Source organism: Mastigoproctus giganteus, chromosome 3 (genome assembly GCF_048544385.1).
Source record: "Mastigoproctus giganteus isolate SK-2022 chromosome 3, ASM4854438v1, whole genome shotgun sequence".
In the NCBI taxonomy this organism is placed as follows: Eukaryota; Metazoa; Arthropoda; class Arachnida; order Uropygi; family Thelyphonidae; genus Mastigoproctus; species Mastigoproctus giganteus.
The window spans coordinates 71,562,893-71,580,368 of record NC_143577.1 but is presented as its reverse complement, the minus strand read 5'-3'; the positions used below and the strand labels follow the sequence as shown (position 1 = coordinate 71,580,368).

Here is a 17,476-nt window from a genome sequence, read left to right as displayed (position 1 = left end):
CTTCAATGGTAGCACAAGGCTACATGTGAACTCAGCATCCAGATTTGAGTTGTAACTGCTAGAAATTACTGCAATATTTAAAAATGTTTACATTTAACTTTTTACTAGATACACCATTTTTAAATGTCCCACACGTGATCAGTTAGAATGAGCTATTAAACTGATCTAAATAAATATGCAAATTAACTGAATTCAGCAGAGTAGGTCTCTGTTGCTCATATACATTACATGAATAATGCATTCTTCAATCAGCTTCAGCATGGTCTGTCCATTGTTCATAATTGAAAATGGGAAAAGCAAAAGAGTATTTATTTTATGCTTGGCCTGATGTTATTGTTGGCTAATGATGCAACAAGGTCTAGTTCTGCTTTAAATTTATTCCAACTACACACTTCCACAACATTAAATGAAAGTTTGTTCTAACAAACAGCTACCACGCTGCAAGCAAATTTCTGCAAACAACCTTCCTCAATTTAAATTCATTCCCCTCATTTGTGTACTCTGAACAAGAGTATTATTAGCATAGGCGTATGACACAAGAAAGCAAGCTTATGCAGCATCAGCCAAAAAAAAAAAAAAAAAAAAACCCCTCCTATATTTCACCACTCCATTCGTTCCAAATGCCTGTCCAGGTCAGCCTTAAATTTATTTAGGCTATCAACTTACACAACAAAAGATGGAGTCTGTTCCACCAATCAACCACCCGCTGCTAAAGGCAAATTTCCGCACATCTATTCTACAACTGTCTTTCCTCAATTTGAATTTAAGCCGCCTCAGGTTCTTAATGTGAGCAAGAGGAAGAATCCCATCAGCATTCAGTTTGCTCAACCCATTCAAGGCCTTATACACCTCAATCAGATCACCTTGCAGGTGCCTATTCTCCAGCACTGCAATTTGCAGAACTTAAGCTTTCTTGGTAAAAGCACCCCTTTGATCCCCTCACCAATCTTGTTGCCTTTCTTTGTATTAGTTCTAGCAACTCTACATCCTTCCTAAAATGAGGCCTCCAGACCTGTACATAATACTCTAGGTGTGGCCTGACCATTGCCTTGTACAATAGGATAATCAGCTCCCTGTCCCTGCTAGCAAAATTCCTATATATCATTGACAAGACTCCATGACCTGCCCTGGCAGCCCATCTGCACTACTCAGCAAACTTCATATTTTACTGCACAATTATCCACAGGTCTTTTTCACTTTCTGCTTCCCTGAGTGTAGTACCACAGAGTTGGTACGTTTCTCTTGAGCTATTGCTACCTATATGCAGTACTTTGCATTTGTCAATGTTAAACTTCAGTTGCCACTTCTCACCCCTTTTGCACAACTTATCTAGATCCAGTCGGAGAAGCATACTGTTTTTCCTGTCGTTAACAACCCTGCCAACTTTTGTATCATCTGCAACCTTGGACATTAATCCTGATATACCTACATCAATATCATTGATGAATACACAAAACAACAATAAGCCCAGCACCGAACCCTGGGGAACTCCACTAGTAACATTTGTCCACAAAGAGCAGTGTCCACTGATTACCACTCTCTGTTGTCTCCCACTCAATCATCCCTTTATCCATTCTAGCAACTTACCCTTAATGCTTAATCCAATTTGTACAGCAGTCTTCATGTGCAACAGTATCAAAAGCTTTCCTGAAATCCAAGTATATGATATCAAAATCATTTTTGACATTCAGTTCCTTTATGACCACATCACAGAATCCAATCAAACTGGTCAGACAATACCTCCTGTTAACAAACCCATGCTGTCTTAACTATTACTGCAGTCTTGTCTAGATGATCCTGCAATGCTTCTTTAACCAATGACTCCATTATTTTCCCTGGAACACAAGTTAAACTAACAGGTCTATAGTTATTTGTGTCACCTTTCGAACCCCCTTCGTGAATTGATGATACATTTGCACACCTCCAATCCAAGGAAGCTCTCATAATTATGGCTAAGGGTTTGCTTGCTTCCTTTAATATAACTGGATAGATCCCATCCACCCCAAGTGCCTTCCTTATGTTTAAATTCAACAACAATTTCTCCTTCACTTTGTTCTCAGTTATTACAAAATCACTTAGCACTCTGTTATAGTTTGATAAACTTCTGGCACTCCCCTCATTGAATAACTCCTCACTTTTGCATCTACATTCACGTATGAATGTAGATGCAAAATACTCAGGCGCATTTTGGCCATAACAGCCCTTGCACCAATAAATTCTACTTCAACTTCAACAACAGCAAAATATCATTCAGTTTATCAGCTACCTCAGCTACATGATAATCGATAGTCAACCCATCCATGTTAAGTGGTCCAATCTGATTTATCCCTTTCCTTCTAGAGTTTACATAAGTAAAGAACTCTTTGCTGTTTTTCTTTGTATCCTTTGCCAAAGATTTCTCATAATCTGCCTTCGCCTGCCTAACCTCCTTTGTGACTTGATTACAGACAAGCTTATATCTGCCATAGGCTTCTGTGTCACCTGATAATTTATATGCATCCCATACATTTTTCTTCTCTGCCACGAGCCTCATTAATTCATCTGACATCCATTTAGGCCTGAACCTTGAACAGTATTTCTTAGTTGGAATGAAATGCCTAGTAGCCACCAAGATTAAGTCCCTGAAGGCGTCTCGTTTAGAATTCAACATTGGTAACATTATCAGTTGATCCCATTGTACAGAATTTAAAAACTGTCTGAGACCCCTGCAGTCACCTTTACGAAAGCAAAAGCCCTTCCCTTTAGCCTTGATGGTAGTTACATCTTTAAGTAATTCCCATATTAGTATTGTCATCACTGTCACCCAGTAGTGCCTTTATCTGAAAATTCTTAATGCATGAATAATCACTGCTGATAATCAGATCAAGAGTATTACTCCTTCTGATTGCCTCTTGAACTTGTTGCTGTAGAAAACAGTCATCCAATAAATCCAAAAAAGTCTTGGTGCGAGTGGTGAATCCACAAGTTCCGGTCAATATCTGGAAAGTTAAAATCCCCCATTATAAAACATTCTGATTTACTGACCCACTCTGTAGCCAGGTGGGAAGGAGCAGCAGTGTATAACACACGCTTCTTGATTAGACCCGGGTTCGAGCCCGTCACCACCAAATACGGAGGATGCGGAAAGGTCAGGAAAACCACCGCATATTCTCGGAGCAATATGGCCTTAGTTGCTAATGCTCCTAAAAACCAACCAACTGAGACCAACTGAGACTGACCCACTATTTCTCTGCATAATTTCTCATTATACTCATCAGATTCATTAGGCCTATAACACACACTTTCTCTCATTTTTCCTTTCCCAGTGCTTATGTCACACCAAACAGAGTCAACATTGCATTGTCCACCAACATCAATTGGAAGCACTTCCATAGAATTTGTGTTTCTTAACCAACAGCATAATCCCTCCTCCCTTCCTGTCCTGTCTATCCTTTCTGTACACATTGCACTCCCCAAATTCCAATTCTGCACTGCTTATATCTGTGTGACACCATGTCTCTGATATCCCAATAATATCTGCCTTTGAGGTTTTGACCAACACCTCAAATTAATCGAATTTATTTACCAAACTCCTAGCATTGGTGTACATGCAAGTATACATTCACCTGTTCCTTTTCTTAGCTACCCTAACACCACAGCCCATGTATTTTTTTGTTCCACAATGACTCCCAGCAGTCTCTGGAATTCCCTGCACCTTGTTTTCCAGGCTCCTAAAAACATTCCAATAGAAGCAGTGCAAGAATCACTTTTTGCCTCTGCCTGCAGCCACTGTTAACCTTTTAGTCTGTGTATTCCCCCAAGCTAGCAGTTTTTCGATGCACCTAACATTGCCTCGATAGTTGCAGCAAATATTCTTGCACCCTTTTTAAGTGTACCCCATCACTGTAAAAGCAGTTACTCCTGTCAACAAGCACAGAACTGGCTGAAAAAAATTCTACCCCTTGAGCCTTGTACAATCTCTCCAGGGCCAAATTGATCGACAAGGCTCACATCATATATTCCCTCCTATTGTGTCTGAGCAGAATTGCAATACTTTCACATTCAACCGTAACTCACGACTTTTTTTCAACATTGACTTGTACTTGTTCAGTAAAGCTGCAGATCTCTTACTCTTAATGTCATTAGTTCCAACGTGTACAACAATATCACCTTTTGTGCCCTTAAAAGATATCTGCTGTACAACATCATCAACTTTTGCACCTGGCAGACATACCCTGGTTTTGTTCCACCTATCTTTCTTGCATAGTATATTCCCCATCTCCCTGACAATAGTCACCAACAATATCTAGTTCCTGTGGGACCAACACATTTTGTCTTGGAGATTGCCTCTGTGTTGCCTGATGCACAGGAGTGAGCTCTGCTGTTGAGCTGGGCAGCTGAGAACTTGATGGGCCCCCCTCATATTAATTTCTTCAAGGGCATTTACCCTACACATCAAGCTCTCATAGACAACCATTAGAACACTGTTTTTGTTGGTATTTAGTTTAATGACACAAGGGCTAATGAGGCCAAATTGTGTCTGCTCATAGTTTATTTAGTCGAAATATACCGGTGTAGATGTTAAATTAAATACTCCTGTATAGGCCAATACATTTTAAATAGATTACAAGTTCTTCTATGTTTGCATCATTTCCCAGGATATGAATTAAATCATGTGAGAGGTTCAGCCTAGAGACCAACTGAAAAGTGTTTGACCGTATGGTTGAATATAAGGGACAATCAAACAGAAAATGCCTAACAGTAAGTTGACTGTCACAGGATTAACACTGGAGTGGATCTTCTCCCAGTAGCAGGAACAGATGAGTATGATGAGTGTGTCCAATTCCAAGTCTTGCCAGTACCACTTCTGTTTCATCAAAACCTGAGAGCCAGAGCTTTGGTTCTTGCTTTATCTGGTAAAGTTTGCTGTCAATGTTCCTTTTCCAGATATGTGACCAGTTATCGTAACTTGCTTTGCAAATAACAGGCTTACAATCAGTGTAAGGAACACGAGGATGCTCTGGGACAGCTGGTTGAGGACGTTTAGCTGCGAGGTTCGCACTTTCATTTCCAGAATGCCAGAATGGCCAGGGATCCAACAAAAACTGATTGAACACGCTGCAGGAAAATAGCTGAGAATGAATGTGTTTCAAGGTAGGATGAGAAATTCTTCATTATGGGAGAAACAGCACTGAAGGAGTCAGTATAAATTATGGCAGGTAAGATGGAAAGTTCAATAATTTTACTAAGTGCTAATTTGATGGCATATAATTCAGCTGTGAAAACGCTGCAGGCTAATGGTAGTGAGGCTGTAACCGTAAGAGAAGGAAAAACTGCAGCAGCACCAACCGTACTGGCTGTTTTGGATCAGTCAGTATAGATTTTACAGGCATGGGAGTTCAGAGTAGTGGGAGCTAAGTGCAACTGCCGGATATTAAAGCAAGATACAGTATTCTTCTCCTACTCCAGAAAATGTGTATCATGAGAGGCAAAAACATATGTCCAAGGTGGAACAGGTGCAATTGCATCCTGAAAAATATCGCTTAAATTGATATTCCATCTCTGAGAAAGCTCTTTAATCCTGAATGAAGCAGGTCTGTTTTCATTTGGCTTGCTCTCAAAGAACAAATCCCACTGAGTATTATAAAGATACTCCCAACTGGGATGAGATGGAAGACTGGATCTTAGCAGCGTAGTGGAGCAGTAATGATTTCTTGTGACGATGTAATGGAGAATCATGTGCTTCAATATAAAGGCTCTGGATTTGAGAAGTCCTAAAAGTGCCCAATGCAGTCCCGAGAACACTGTGCGGGACAACATTTAGACGTTGTAAAGTAGTGCTCCTGGCAGAGTCATAGACTGGACAACAATAATCTAGCCATGAACAGATTAAAGTTCTATAAAGACGCAGTAGAGTATACCGATCAGCACCCCATGACATAGCCCAGACTGATCTTAGTATATTCAGATGCTTCAGACATGTATTTCTTAAATGAGAAATGTGAGCTTGGAAGTTCAGATTCATGTCTAATATCAGTCCAAGAAATTTAACGGTACTAACAAGCGGGATTGGAATATTATTTATTTGTAGTTCTGGATTGGGATGAAAAGCTCGTTTCTTGCAAAAGTAAGTGAGATTGCATTTCTTTTCTGATCGTCGGTAGCCATTCCATGAAGTCCAGGATTGTATTTTGGTAATAGCAAGTTGGAGCTGCCATTCAATGATGTTCATACTTTGAGATAGACAGGAAATGGTAGGGTCATCTGGGTACGTATAAGTTTCAACAGTTTTTGGGATATCTCGTGTTATGCTGCTAACTTAGATTGAAAATGGTGTTGGACTAAATATCGATCCCTGCAGGACTCTTCTTCCTGAATGTGAGATGCAGAGAGTACGTTTTTATATCGGACCTGAAAAGAACGCAATTGTAGAAAATTCTGAATTATTTTCGACAAATGGCCCCTAAGCCCCAAATAGTAAAGGTCCATAATAATCCCATGATGCCATGTAGTGTCAAATGCCTTTTCAAGATCTAGGTTGACCATGACCAGATGCTGTTTCATGACAAAGGCATTGCAGATATGAGATTTGGCTTTGATAAGCATGTCCAGCGTTGATCTATTCTTCCGAAAGCCATACTGATGATCTTGAAGGAGATTCTGTGACTCCAGGATGTAAGTCAGTCTAGTATGAACCATCCTTTCGAAAATTTTACCCGTGCAGTTCGTAAGAGATGTTGGCCTATAATTTTCGACACAGGAATGATCTTTTCCTGGTTTTGGTAAGGCAATAAAGAAAGAATGACACCAGGAAGAAGGATAGGCATTTTTGGAGAATATCCGATTATAAAAGATTAACATGGTACTCAAATCCTTTCAAGTAAATGCTTCAGCATAACGTAATGAACTCCATCTGGACCTGCGGCACTATTTGAAGATCTGTTTAACGATTCTTGAAGTTCTATGAATGTAAAGGGGTGGTTGTACGGGAAAGAGCGATGCATGAAAAAGTTGATTTTATATCGTTCTGCACTAGCTTTGATGTCCTGAAATGTGGATACATAGAAGGCAGAAGCAGAGATTGTAACAAATGATTCTGCAAGTGCATTAGCAACTTCTTCAGCTGTAGATAGGTCTTTTCTTTTCCAATGAGTATTGGAGGGGGCAGATGAGTGAATTTCCCATTTAGTGCTTGTATTCTTTTCCAGATAACATGCAAATAACAGGCTTACAATCAGTGTAAGGAACACGAGGATGCTCTGGGACAGCTGGTTGAGGACGTTTAGCTGCGAGGTTCGCACTTTCATTTCCAGAATGCCAGAATGGCCAGGGATCCAACAAAAACTGATTGAACACGCTGCAGGAAAATAGCTGAGAATGAATGTGTTTCAAGGTAGGATGAGAAATTCTTCATTATGGGAGAAACAGCACTGAAGGAGTCAGTATAAATTATGGCAGGTAAGATGGAAAGTTCAATAATTTTACTAAGTGCTAATTTGATGGCATATAATTCAGCTGTGAAAACGCTGCAGGCTAATGGTAGTGAGGCTGTAACCGTAAGAGAAGGAAAAACTGCAGCAGCACCAACCGTACTGGCTGTTTTGGATCAGTCAGTATAGATTTTACAGGCATGGGAGTTCAGAGTAGTGGGAGCTAAGTGCAACTGCCGGATATTAAAGCAAGATACAGTATTCTTCTCCTACTCCAGAAAATGTGTATCATGAGAGGCAAAAACATATGTCCAAGGTGGAACAGGTGCAATTGCATCCTGAAAAATATCGCTTAAATTGATATTCCATCTCTGAGAAAGCTCTTTAATCCTGAATGAAGCAGGTCTGTTTTCATTTGGCTTGCTCTCAAAGAACAAATCCCACTGAGTATTATAAAGATACTCCCAACTGGGATGAGATGGAAGACTGGATCTTAGCAGCGTAGTGGAGCAGTAATGATTTCTTGTGACGATGTAATGGAGAATCATGTGCTTCAATATAAAGGCTCTGGATTTGAGAAGTCCTAAAAGTGCCCAATGCAGTCCCGAGAACACTGTGCGGGACAACATTTAGACGTTGTAAAGTAGTGCTCCTGGCAGAGTCATAGACTGGACAACAATAATCTAGCCATGAACAGATTAAAGTTCTATAAAGACGCAGTAGAGTATACCGATCAGCACCCCATGACATAGCCCAGACTGATCTTAGTATATTCAGATGCTTCAGACATGTATTTCTTAAATGAGAAATGTGAGCTTGGAAGTTCAGATTCATGTCTAATATCAGTCCAAGAAATTTAACGGTACTAACAAGCGGGATTGGAATATTATTTATTTGTAGTTCTGGATTGGGATGAAAAGCTCGTTTCTTGCAAAAGTAAGTGAGATTGCATTTCTTTTCTGATCGTCGGTAGCCATTCCATGAAGTCCAGGATTGTATTTTGGTAATAGCAAGTTGGAGCTGCCATTCAATGATGTTCATACTTTGAGATAGACAGGAAATGGTAGGGTCATCTGTGTACGTATAAGTTTCAACAGTTTTTGGGATATCTCGTGTTATGCTGCTAACTTAGATTGAAAATGGTGTTGGACTAAATATCGATCCCTGCAGGACTCTTCTTCCTGAATGTGAGATGCAGAGAGTACGTTTTTATATCGGACCTGAAAAGAACGCAATTGTAGAAAATTCTGAATTATTTTCGACAAATGGCCCCTAAGCCCCAAATAGTAAAGGTCCATAATAATCCCATGATGCCATGTAGTGTCAAATGCCTTTTCAAGATCTAGGTTGACCATGACCAGATGCTGTTTCATGACAAAGGCATTGCAGATATGAGATTTGGCTTTGATAAGCATGTCCAGCGTTGATCTATTCTTCCGAAAGCCATACTGATGATCTTGAAGGAGATTCTGTGACTCCAGGATGTAAGTCAGTCTAGTATGAACCATCCTTTCGAAAATTTTACCCGTGCAGTTCGTAAGAGATGTTGGCCTATAATTTTCGACACAGGAATGATCTTTTCCTGGTTTTGGTAAGGCAATAAAGAAAGAATGACACCAGGAAGAAGGATAGGCATTTTTGGAGAATATCCGATTATAAAAGATTAACATGGTACTCAAATCCTTTCAAGTAAATGCTTCAGCATAACGTAATGAACTCCATCTGGACCTGCGGCACTATTTGAAGATCTGTTTAACGATTCTTGAAGTTCTATGAATGTAAAGGGGTGGTTGTACGGGAAAGAGCGATGCATGAAAAAGTTGATTTTATATCGTTCTGCACTAGCTTTGATGTCCTGAAATGTGGATACATAGAAGGCAGAAGCAGAGATTGTAACAAATGATTCTGCAAGTGCATTAGCAACTTCTTCAGCTGTAGATAGGTCTTTTCTTTTCCAATGAGTATTGGAGGGGGCAGATGAGTGAATTTCCCATTTAGTGCTTGTATTCTTTTCCAGATGAGGCATGCGTTGGTGTCTTTTGTAACTGTTCAAGCAAAAGCGATCCACGAGTCTCGTTTCACTTTCTGTCTAATTTGCCTTGCTTTTGCTTTAAGCCTTTTATAAGCAATGAGGTTATCAGTGGTGGGATTCTTATGGAAATTATTCCAAGCTCGGTTTTATTCCTGTTTGGCAGTGAAGCAATCTGCATTCCACCAGTGATTTCGGTGATTGCGATATGTCTTGGATTTTGGAATGTAGGTATTAGTGGCAGTCAGAATCTGATTGGTGATGTAAGTATTTACATCGTCAATAGGTTCTTTTTGAACATAGTCTTGTCTAGAAGTATTTGAGCAGAATAGCCATCCCAGTTTGCCTTTTTAAACTTCCAAGAGGATCATTGATCAGGATTTGGAGTTACCCCTGTTTGTAAGGAGCAAATAATCGGAAAGTGATCACTGTTAAAAGGATCGATTAATACAGACCATGTCATGATTGGAAAGATGGAAGGTGAGCAAATTGACAAGTCAATTTCAGGCTGGGAGGACAAAGAGTGTATCATCAAAAGATTAGGAATGTCTGGAGAATGTGCTTCTGTTCAAATCCTTTTAGGTTTGACTATTATTGTTATCATAACAGGATTCTTGCTTTGAGCTTGAAGGCTCTAAGTGTGGAAAATTATTAGAATCCATGATGGCTGCTTTTGGCCCTTGGGATTTATCTTTACTACCCAAGTTACTGGCCCCACCACGGGGAGGCACGAACAGTGCCACGAGGTGACCAAGCGGCTGAGTTAGAAAATTAGTATTTATAGAAAAAAGAAACAGAAAGGTGGGTTCCCTTTCTGGGCCTCTGCCTACTTCTTGTAGAGCAAACGTGCTACTCTGATATACAAATAAAATCAAGAAAATGGTTTTTGAAACAAAAAATACTATTTGTTTGCTCAAATGCTCTTTGCAGAAATCGCTTTTAGAAATGCACTAGAAATCGTTTGGCCACGGAACACTTGGCACCCAGGGCCATCAGAACGCTGAGTTGGCAACTAATTTCTTCACACTCTGCACCTAGCGCACACACACACACACACACACACACACACACACACACACACACACACACACACACACACACACAAAGACATCCTCCTTGGCTAGATCATGTCCTGATTTAGAAAGTTCAGCAAACATTTCACATTTTGCACATTTTTTGAGACTGTGATGCGTTGGAGAATCGCTCCCTTCGTTTCTCCCTCCAAGTCGCAGCACTCTTGCTAGTCTGTGACCTTTGCTGTTTCGCAGCTCTAGTCTGGGTCATGATTTTCATTTAAATACAGTTTAATTAACATTTAAATTTAATAAGATTAATAAATATTTTTGATTAATTGATAATACTATACTAGGCTAGCATATTTCTAATACGATGCTTCGTATTACATTATCAAGTTTTACGTTATACCTTACGCCATCAGTTCGAGATATATGTGTTACACTATTTCTTATCGATTACAATATGGTGGCTAGTTCAACAATATTGGCACCGACACCGGGAATCGTAACTTCCAAAAATCACTAGTAAAATTCAAAATAAGAAGCTAACGAATGCTACTAAACCTATCTAATATCTTTGTAAAACACAATGTAGTATGTTAATTAAAAAGGAATACGGTAAAACTATCAAAAATACTTATCCCTTAACAGCAGCCAAAAATCAATTTTTTTCAAAATCCATTGTAATGATTTTCTGATGGAATGAGTTTTAAAGGTGGATTTAATGCCTTGATCTAATGGATGAATGAAAGGAGTTGTATTAACCTAGTACAACTGTGGTGGTAGGAACATAACTTCAACGTTTGAATGACTTAAATCTTTTGGATGGCTGGTGTGCTTTCCGATAGTAATAAAACTTTCAAATCTAGATTTTTCCATAAGTTCAATAGTACAGAACGTAAATCGCGGATGTCCCAACAAAATAAAATAGAGGGATTTCTCATTATATACAGATATATATATTTTTTTTGTGTAGCGAGTCAACAGTGGGGATTCAAAAAAACAGTGGATATGTTGAAAAATTACATCCAACATAATAGCAGGGTTTCCCTCTCACAAAAGCTCAAAAATACCGTTATGCAAGATTTACCGAAATTCTCTGTGTTAAACTTCGGTTGCCACTCTCAGCCCATCTGCCCAACTTTTCCAGATCCTGTTGCAGCAAGATACCATCATTACTGTTATTAACATCCCCGCCAACCTTTATATCATCTGCAAACTTTGACATTAAGCTTGATATACCTTCTTCAATATCATTGATAAATATCCAAAACAATGATGGGCCCAACACCAAACCCTGAGGGACACCACTAATAACATTAGTCCACATAGAGCAATATCCATTGAGTATCACTCTGTCTTCTCCCACTCAACCATCCTTTTATCCATTGTAGCAACTTCCCTTAATGCCAAATTGCTCTAATTTGTACAGTAGTCTTCCATATGCAATAGTATCAAAAGCTTTCCTGAAATCCAAGTATACGATACCAAAATTATTTTTTGCATCCACGTCATAGTATCCAATCAAATTGGTCAGACAAGAATTCCCCTTAACAAACCCATGCTGTGTCTGAACTATTACTGCAGTCTTGTCTAGGTGATCCTGCAAAGCTTCTTTAACCAGTGACTCCATTATTTTTCCTGGAACAGAAGTGAAACTAACAGATCTGTAATTACTCGTGTCACCTTTTGTGAATTGGAGATACATTTGCACATCTCCAGTCCGTCGGGACTTCCTCTGCATCCAATGATGCTCTCATAATTATGGCTAAGGGTTTGCTTACTTCCTTTGCCACCTCCTTTAATATAACTAGATAGATCCCATCTACCCCAGGTACCTTTCTTATGTTTAACTGCAACAATTCCTCCTCCACTTTGCTCTCAGTTATTACAAAATCATTTAACTCCCTGTTAGAGTTTGATAAAATCTGGACTTCTCCTTGAATCACTCCTCGTGTGTGAATGTAGATGCAAAATACAAATTTAATTTGGCAGCTATCTGAGAATGATCATCTACAGTCAAACCACTGATATCAAGTGGACAAATCTAATTCATCCCCTTCCTTTTAGAGGTTATATAAGTAAACCCTCAGCCATAATTATGAGAGCCCCTTTAGACTCAGGGGAGATACTCATGGACTGGAGATTTGCAAATGTGACTCCAATTCACAAAGGAGGATCAAAGGGCAACACAAGTAATTACAGACCTATTAGTTTCACTTCTGTTCCAGAGAAATTAATGGAGGCACTGGTTAAAGAAGCACTGCAAGATTATCTAGACAAGATTTCACTTATAGCTTGGACACATCATCGGTTTGTTAAGAGGAAGTCTTGTCTGATCAATTTGATTGAATACTATTGGACCAGGGCAGACATACCCTGGTCCTGTTTCACCTATCCTTTTTGCACAATATATTTCCTGTTTGTCTGACAATTGAGTCACTGACAATAACTAGTTCCTGTGGGACCAGTGCATTCTGCCCCAAAGATTGCCACTGTGTTGCCTGATGCAGAAGAGTGAGCTACGGCGTTGAGTTTGGCAGCTTAGAGCTTGATGGGGGCCCATTTTAATTCCTTTGAGGGCGTCTACCCGACTTCAAGCTCTCATACACACCCATCAGAATGCATTAGCATTAGTAGAGGCATTTGATGCAAGAAAGCAAGCTTATGCAGCATCAGCCAAAAAAAAAAAAAAAAACCACTCCCACTTCACCCCTCTGTTCGTTCAAAATACCTGTCCAGCTGAGCCTTAAACTTATTTAGGCTATCAACTTCCACGACAAGGGATGGAAGTCTGTTCCACCAAAAATGCTGAGTTGGTGCCTAATTTCTTCACATTCTCTGCACCTATCACATACAAAAACATCCTCCATGGCTAGATCGTGTCCTGTTCGAGAGAGAGAGATCTGCAAACATGCCGCATTTTGTACAGTTTTTATACTGTGATGCATTGGAGTTCCCTTCAGTTCTCACCCAAACCACAGCACTTTTGCTACTTTGCACACGTTGCTTTGCTGCTCTAGTCTGGGGTATGATTTCCATTTAAATACAATTTAATTAACAATAAAAATTAAAAGGATTTATAAATTTAATTGATTAATTGCTAATACTTTACTAAGCTAGCAGATTCCTACTACAGTGTTACGTATTATGCTATCTAGTTTTACGTTATACCTTATGCCAGCATTTCCCAAACTTTTTTAGTCACGGAACACTTTTCATCTCACAACATATTCAAACACTTACGGAATACAAGTTTAGTGGGAGCCAAAGAATTGTTTTCTAATATTTTATTACATATGACGCACCGTGCATCAGAAGCATCTTTATTTCCAAAACATGTAAAGCTGAAATTCAAATAACTGCCATTATACTTTTCTTTTGGTCTTTTATTAGTTGGTTCCTGTTTTTCACTTTGGATTTTTTGGGAACAAAAGGCTGCAATTGTTCATCCTCACTTTGAAGTGTGACAATATTGTGTTCGTTTTCATCGATCAGTTGGTCTACTAGAAGTACTTTGCTTCTTGTTTTAAAGTTCCTTTTTTTTTTAACCACAAATCTATGGTCACATATTTTAATAATAATATTTTTTTAAAAATTTAAACAAGGAAGTGAGTTTAGTTACGATATTGGTCCGCTTCCTCCTCTCCTACAACCCATGTACTCCAGGAAAAATTGCCTACGAATAGCATACTAGATCACCACATTGCTACTTTTTCGTAGGTGTCACATTACCTCTAAGCATACTTCTCTATGTGAAGCCTGCCAAAATAAAGTGTTCTGTGGTCTACTTGATTATTAGTCTATGCCAGTATATCAATAACCGAAAAAAAAAAATTATGTTAAATATTATAATGATACAAAAGTAGTGTAAGCTACAAATATGCCAAATTTATTTATTATTTATTTTTTTAATTATTAATTACGATTTTTCACGGAACACTTGTTCACATCTCAGAGAACACTAGTGTTCCGCGGAACACAGTTTGAGAAATCCTGCCTTACGCTATCAAATTTGAGATATACATTACACTATTCTGTATCAATATTACACAATGGTGGTAAGTTTCAAGCAGTACAAGTTTCACTGATACTAAGTAATAACCTACAACATCTCTATCTAAGTTGAAAATAAACTAAGTATCGGAACTAGGAATATAAAGCTACTTCTAGAAAATAAATTAATATGCCAATTAAGTCAATAAAATGGTAAAAATTTAAGAAAAACTTCTCTATTAGCTGGAGCCGTAAAGACTTCGCCCACACGGAGCTAATCTCATTCCTGCTCCGATTCTAAGATGTCATCAGCAATTAGCTTATGAGGCTGCAGTGCAGAGGAACTATCGCTACATTATTTTCTGAAGACATTTTGTTGTGGCTCAAGCTCCCTTTTCAAGGCCCCCATTTTCTTTCTCATTTCAGAGCACCAACACCATTTTTGTACTTTTCTTTGTGCTTAGTACTGTAATATCTAGCAATGTTATATTAAACACCAAGCTTTCCCATTCCCAGAAACAGAGAATTATTCATCTGTGTTTCTGTGAATTTTTTTACAATCTTACACAGAAGTAGAACAAATCTGCTTGCTAAAAAAAAAAACTGACACAAAAATAACAATTTTTGCTTGCTACAGGGATAAAAAATAATATAAAAAAAAACATTAACTAGTTTTTAGAAATATCATAAAATGGTAACAATACTTGAGTTTCTAATTAAAACTGTAAATTTTGCATAGAATTACACTTACAGTTTTCACCACTAGATGTGTCTGACAGAACATAAAACAAATTTATCTTCAAATCAAAAAAAAAAAAAAAAAACACTTATTTATTATTATTATTTTTTTAATTGAAATTATTTATGAATGGTGCCTGTATAATTACTAGTGTTTCCCCCCTGGAATGCATGCCGGGGAAAGTTTTGTTGATCTAAAGCAACTTCTACAGAAAAGTTATAAGGAAACTTCTCTTCCACAGTGGGAAAAAAATATAAAAATTAAAATAAATCAGTTAATACCTGTAATAATGGAGGAAGGCAATCACTAAAATGCCGATGTAAATTGTGTTCTTTCTCATGGGCCACCAAGAAAGCAATTGTTGCTTTACCAGCAGCATTCCGTACCTAAAAACAAAATATGAGTTTATAATATTTATATATAGTTATGAAAAAAGATAAAAGAAACAGATTTTAAAAGAAGATCACAAAACGTTTGGCATATATTTCAACTTTTCACATACATAAATTTATCCCATATGAAATTTTAACAAGTCTAATAGACTTACCGCATAAAGACTAATTCTTAATTGTTAGACATGAATAAAATTATATGAATAATACTTAACTGATTATCTAGCCTCAAGGTTTCAAAGGCCATGAAGCTGAAGGCTCTGCCCCACATCTCCACATAAAGGAATGCTTATTTATATCAATAACTAACCATATTGCTATCTGCTGCACCTTTTTCACATTTTCCTGAAATGTGTTTATCGTGATTTGGCCACATCCCTGATGGACATGGCCAAAGTTTTATATAGTGGAATAATTACCTGTTTGTCCCAACTGGCAAAATTTGTGTGTCATATATAAAACACTATGTGCTATTCTAGCAGTCTGTCTACACTGGTGGGAGAACGACATGATAGACTGCAGAATTATTCCTAAGACTTTTTTTTTAATTTTGTCAACTGCTTTATGTTTGTTGTTTCCCAAGTAATAATAAGATAATCTACGATTATTATTACCCATATGTACCTTACACTGCCCAAATGCACTTTAACTGGCATTTTTCAGCTCAACTAAATAATTTATCTAGGTCTTTTTGAAGTATCATACTTTGGTAATGGATAGTCCACATAGCCAATTGGCCATCATCGCTTGATGTGTTATTTATTTGTTTGTTTGTTAGGGAATTTTTTAGGCGCATCGGCATCTATGGCCATAGTGCAACAGAACTTGATGTTTTACAGATATCATCAAACACAGTGACCAATATTGACTTGGTAAATTAACCATTTTATTCAGCTTCAAAATTTAGTATTATTATAAGCCACATTTTCAGGGGCTATTAGGAGCGACAGTCTAAAACTGCAAATTGTGAATAATTTTCTCAAAAATTCTTGCTGTGTTCTGCTTTTGCAGTCTGCTAGTATATTCACTGCAAGCATTATTCCTCAAGTCTTTTTCCTACACAGTGCTGATGCTCCTTTAATGGTAGATCCAGAAACTTTCTTTACTGGCTCTGTTGTTCCTTTAAAAACTCTTCAAAGATCCTGTACATTCCTATGTATACTCACATGCAAGGTTTCTCAGTGGTGATGCCAAGTTTCTACATAGAGCATGTCAAATTGGCAGTCCAAAAATGCTTGCTGTGCAGCCCAAACATTGTCAACTTTTATAAGTTCACACCATTTAAACCTGCATAAAAAAAAATAGTAAACAAAAATACTTAAAGAATGTGTATTAATATAAAATTTAAATAAAATTAAAATACGCAAGCCTTCATAAGAGGTTTATATCATTTATGAAGTTTATTTAAATGTTACTGGTCAGGATGCACAGAAAAATAGACAATATTTCTTTCAATAATGATATCAGTGTGTGTGTGTGCACATTAGTGCAGACTGCAAGCGATCAAACACTTTGGTATGACATCCTGGTAATGCTACATGTTAGTTGTTTCCAGTTGAGTGAGTATTAGGTTCAAATATAGTATAAGTAGAGGAATATTATGTAAGAAATCAAGCTTATATAGCATCAGCCAAAAAAAAACAAAAAAACTTCCCGTTTCACCCATCCATTTACTCCAAAAGTTTGTCTACATCAGCCTTGAATTAATTTAAGCTGTCAACTTCCACAATGATAGATGGTTGTTTGTTCCAGCAATCAACCACCAGCTGGCTAAAGGCAAATTTCTGCACATCTATTCTACAATTGTATTTCCTCAATTTGAATTTATGCCCCCTTAGGTGTGAAATCTGAGAAAGAATCCCATCAAGCAATGAGCTTGATCAAACCAGTCAAGC

The 17,476-nt window shown here is 38.0% G+C and overlaps 1 protein-coding gene across 1 annotated transcript in view; it reads right to left on the bottom strand.

The window, feature by feature from the left end:
* The window catches only part of Karybeta3 (karyopherin beta 3), a 328,330-nt gene that overhangs the window by 206,927 nt on the left and 103,927 nt on the right, over positions 1-17,476 (bottom strand). Inside the window, exon 6 of the mRNA XM_090369326.1 lies at positions 15,471-15,575. Within this exon, the coding sequence (XP_090225452.1) occupies positions 15,471-15,575 (105 nt within the window). The remainder of the gene's footprint in view (positions 1-15,470; positions 15,576-17,476) is intronic.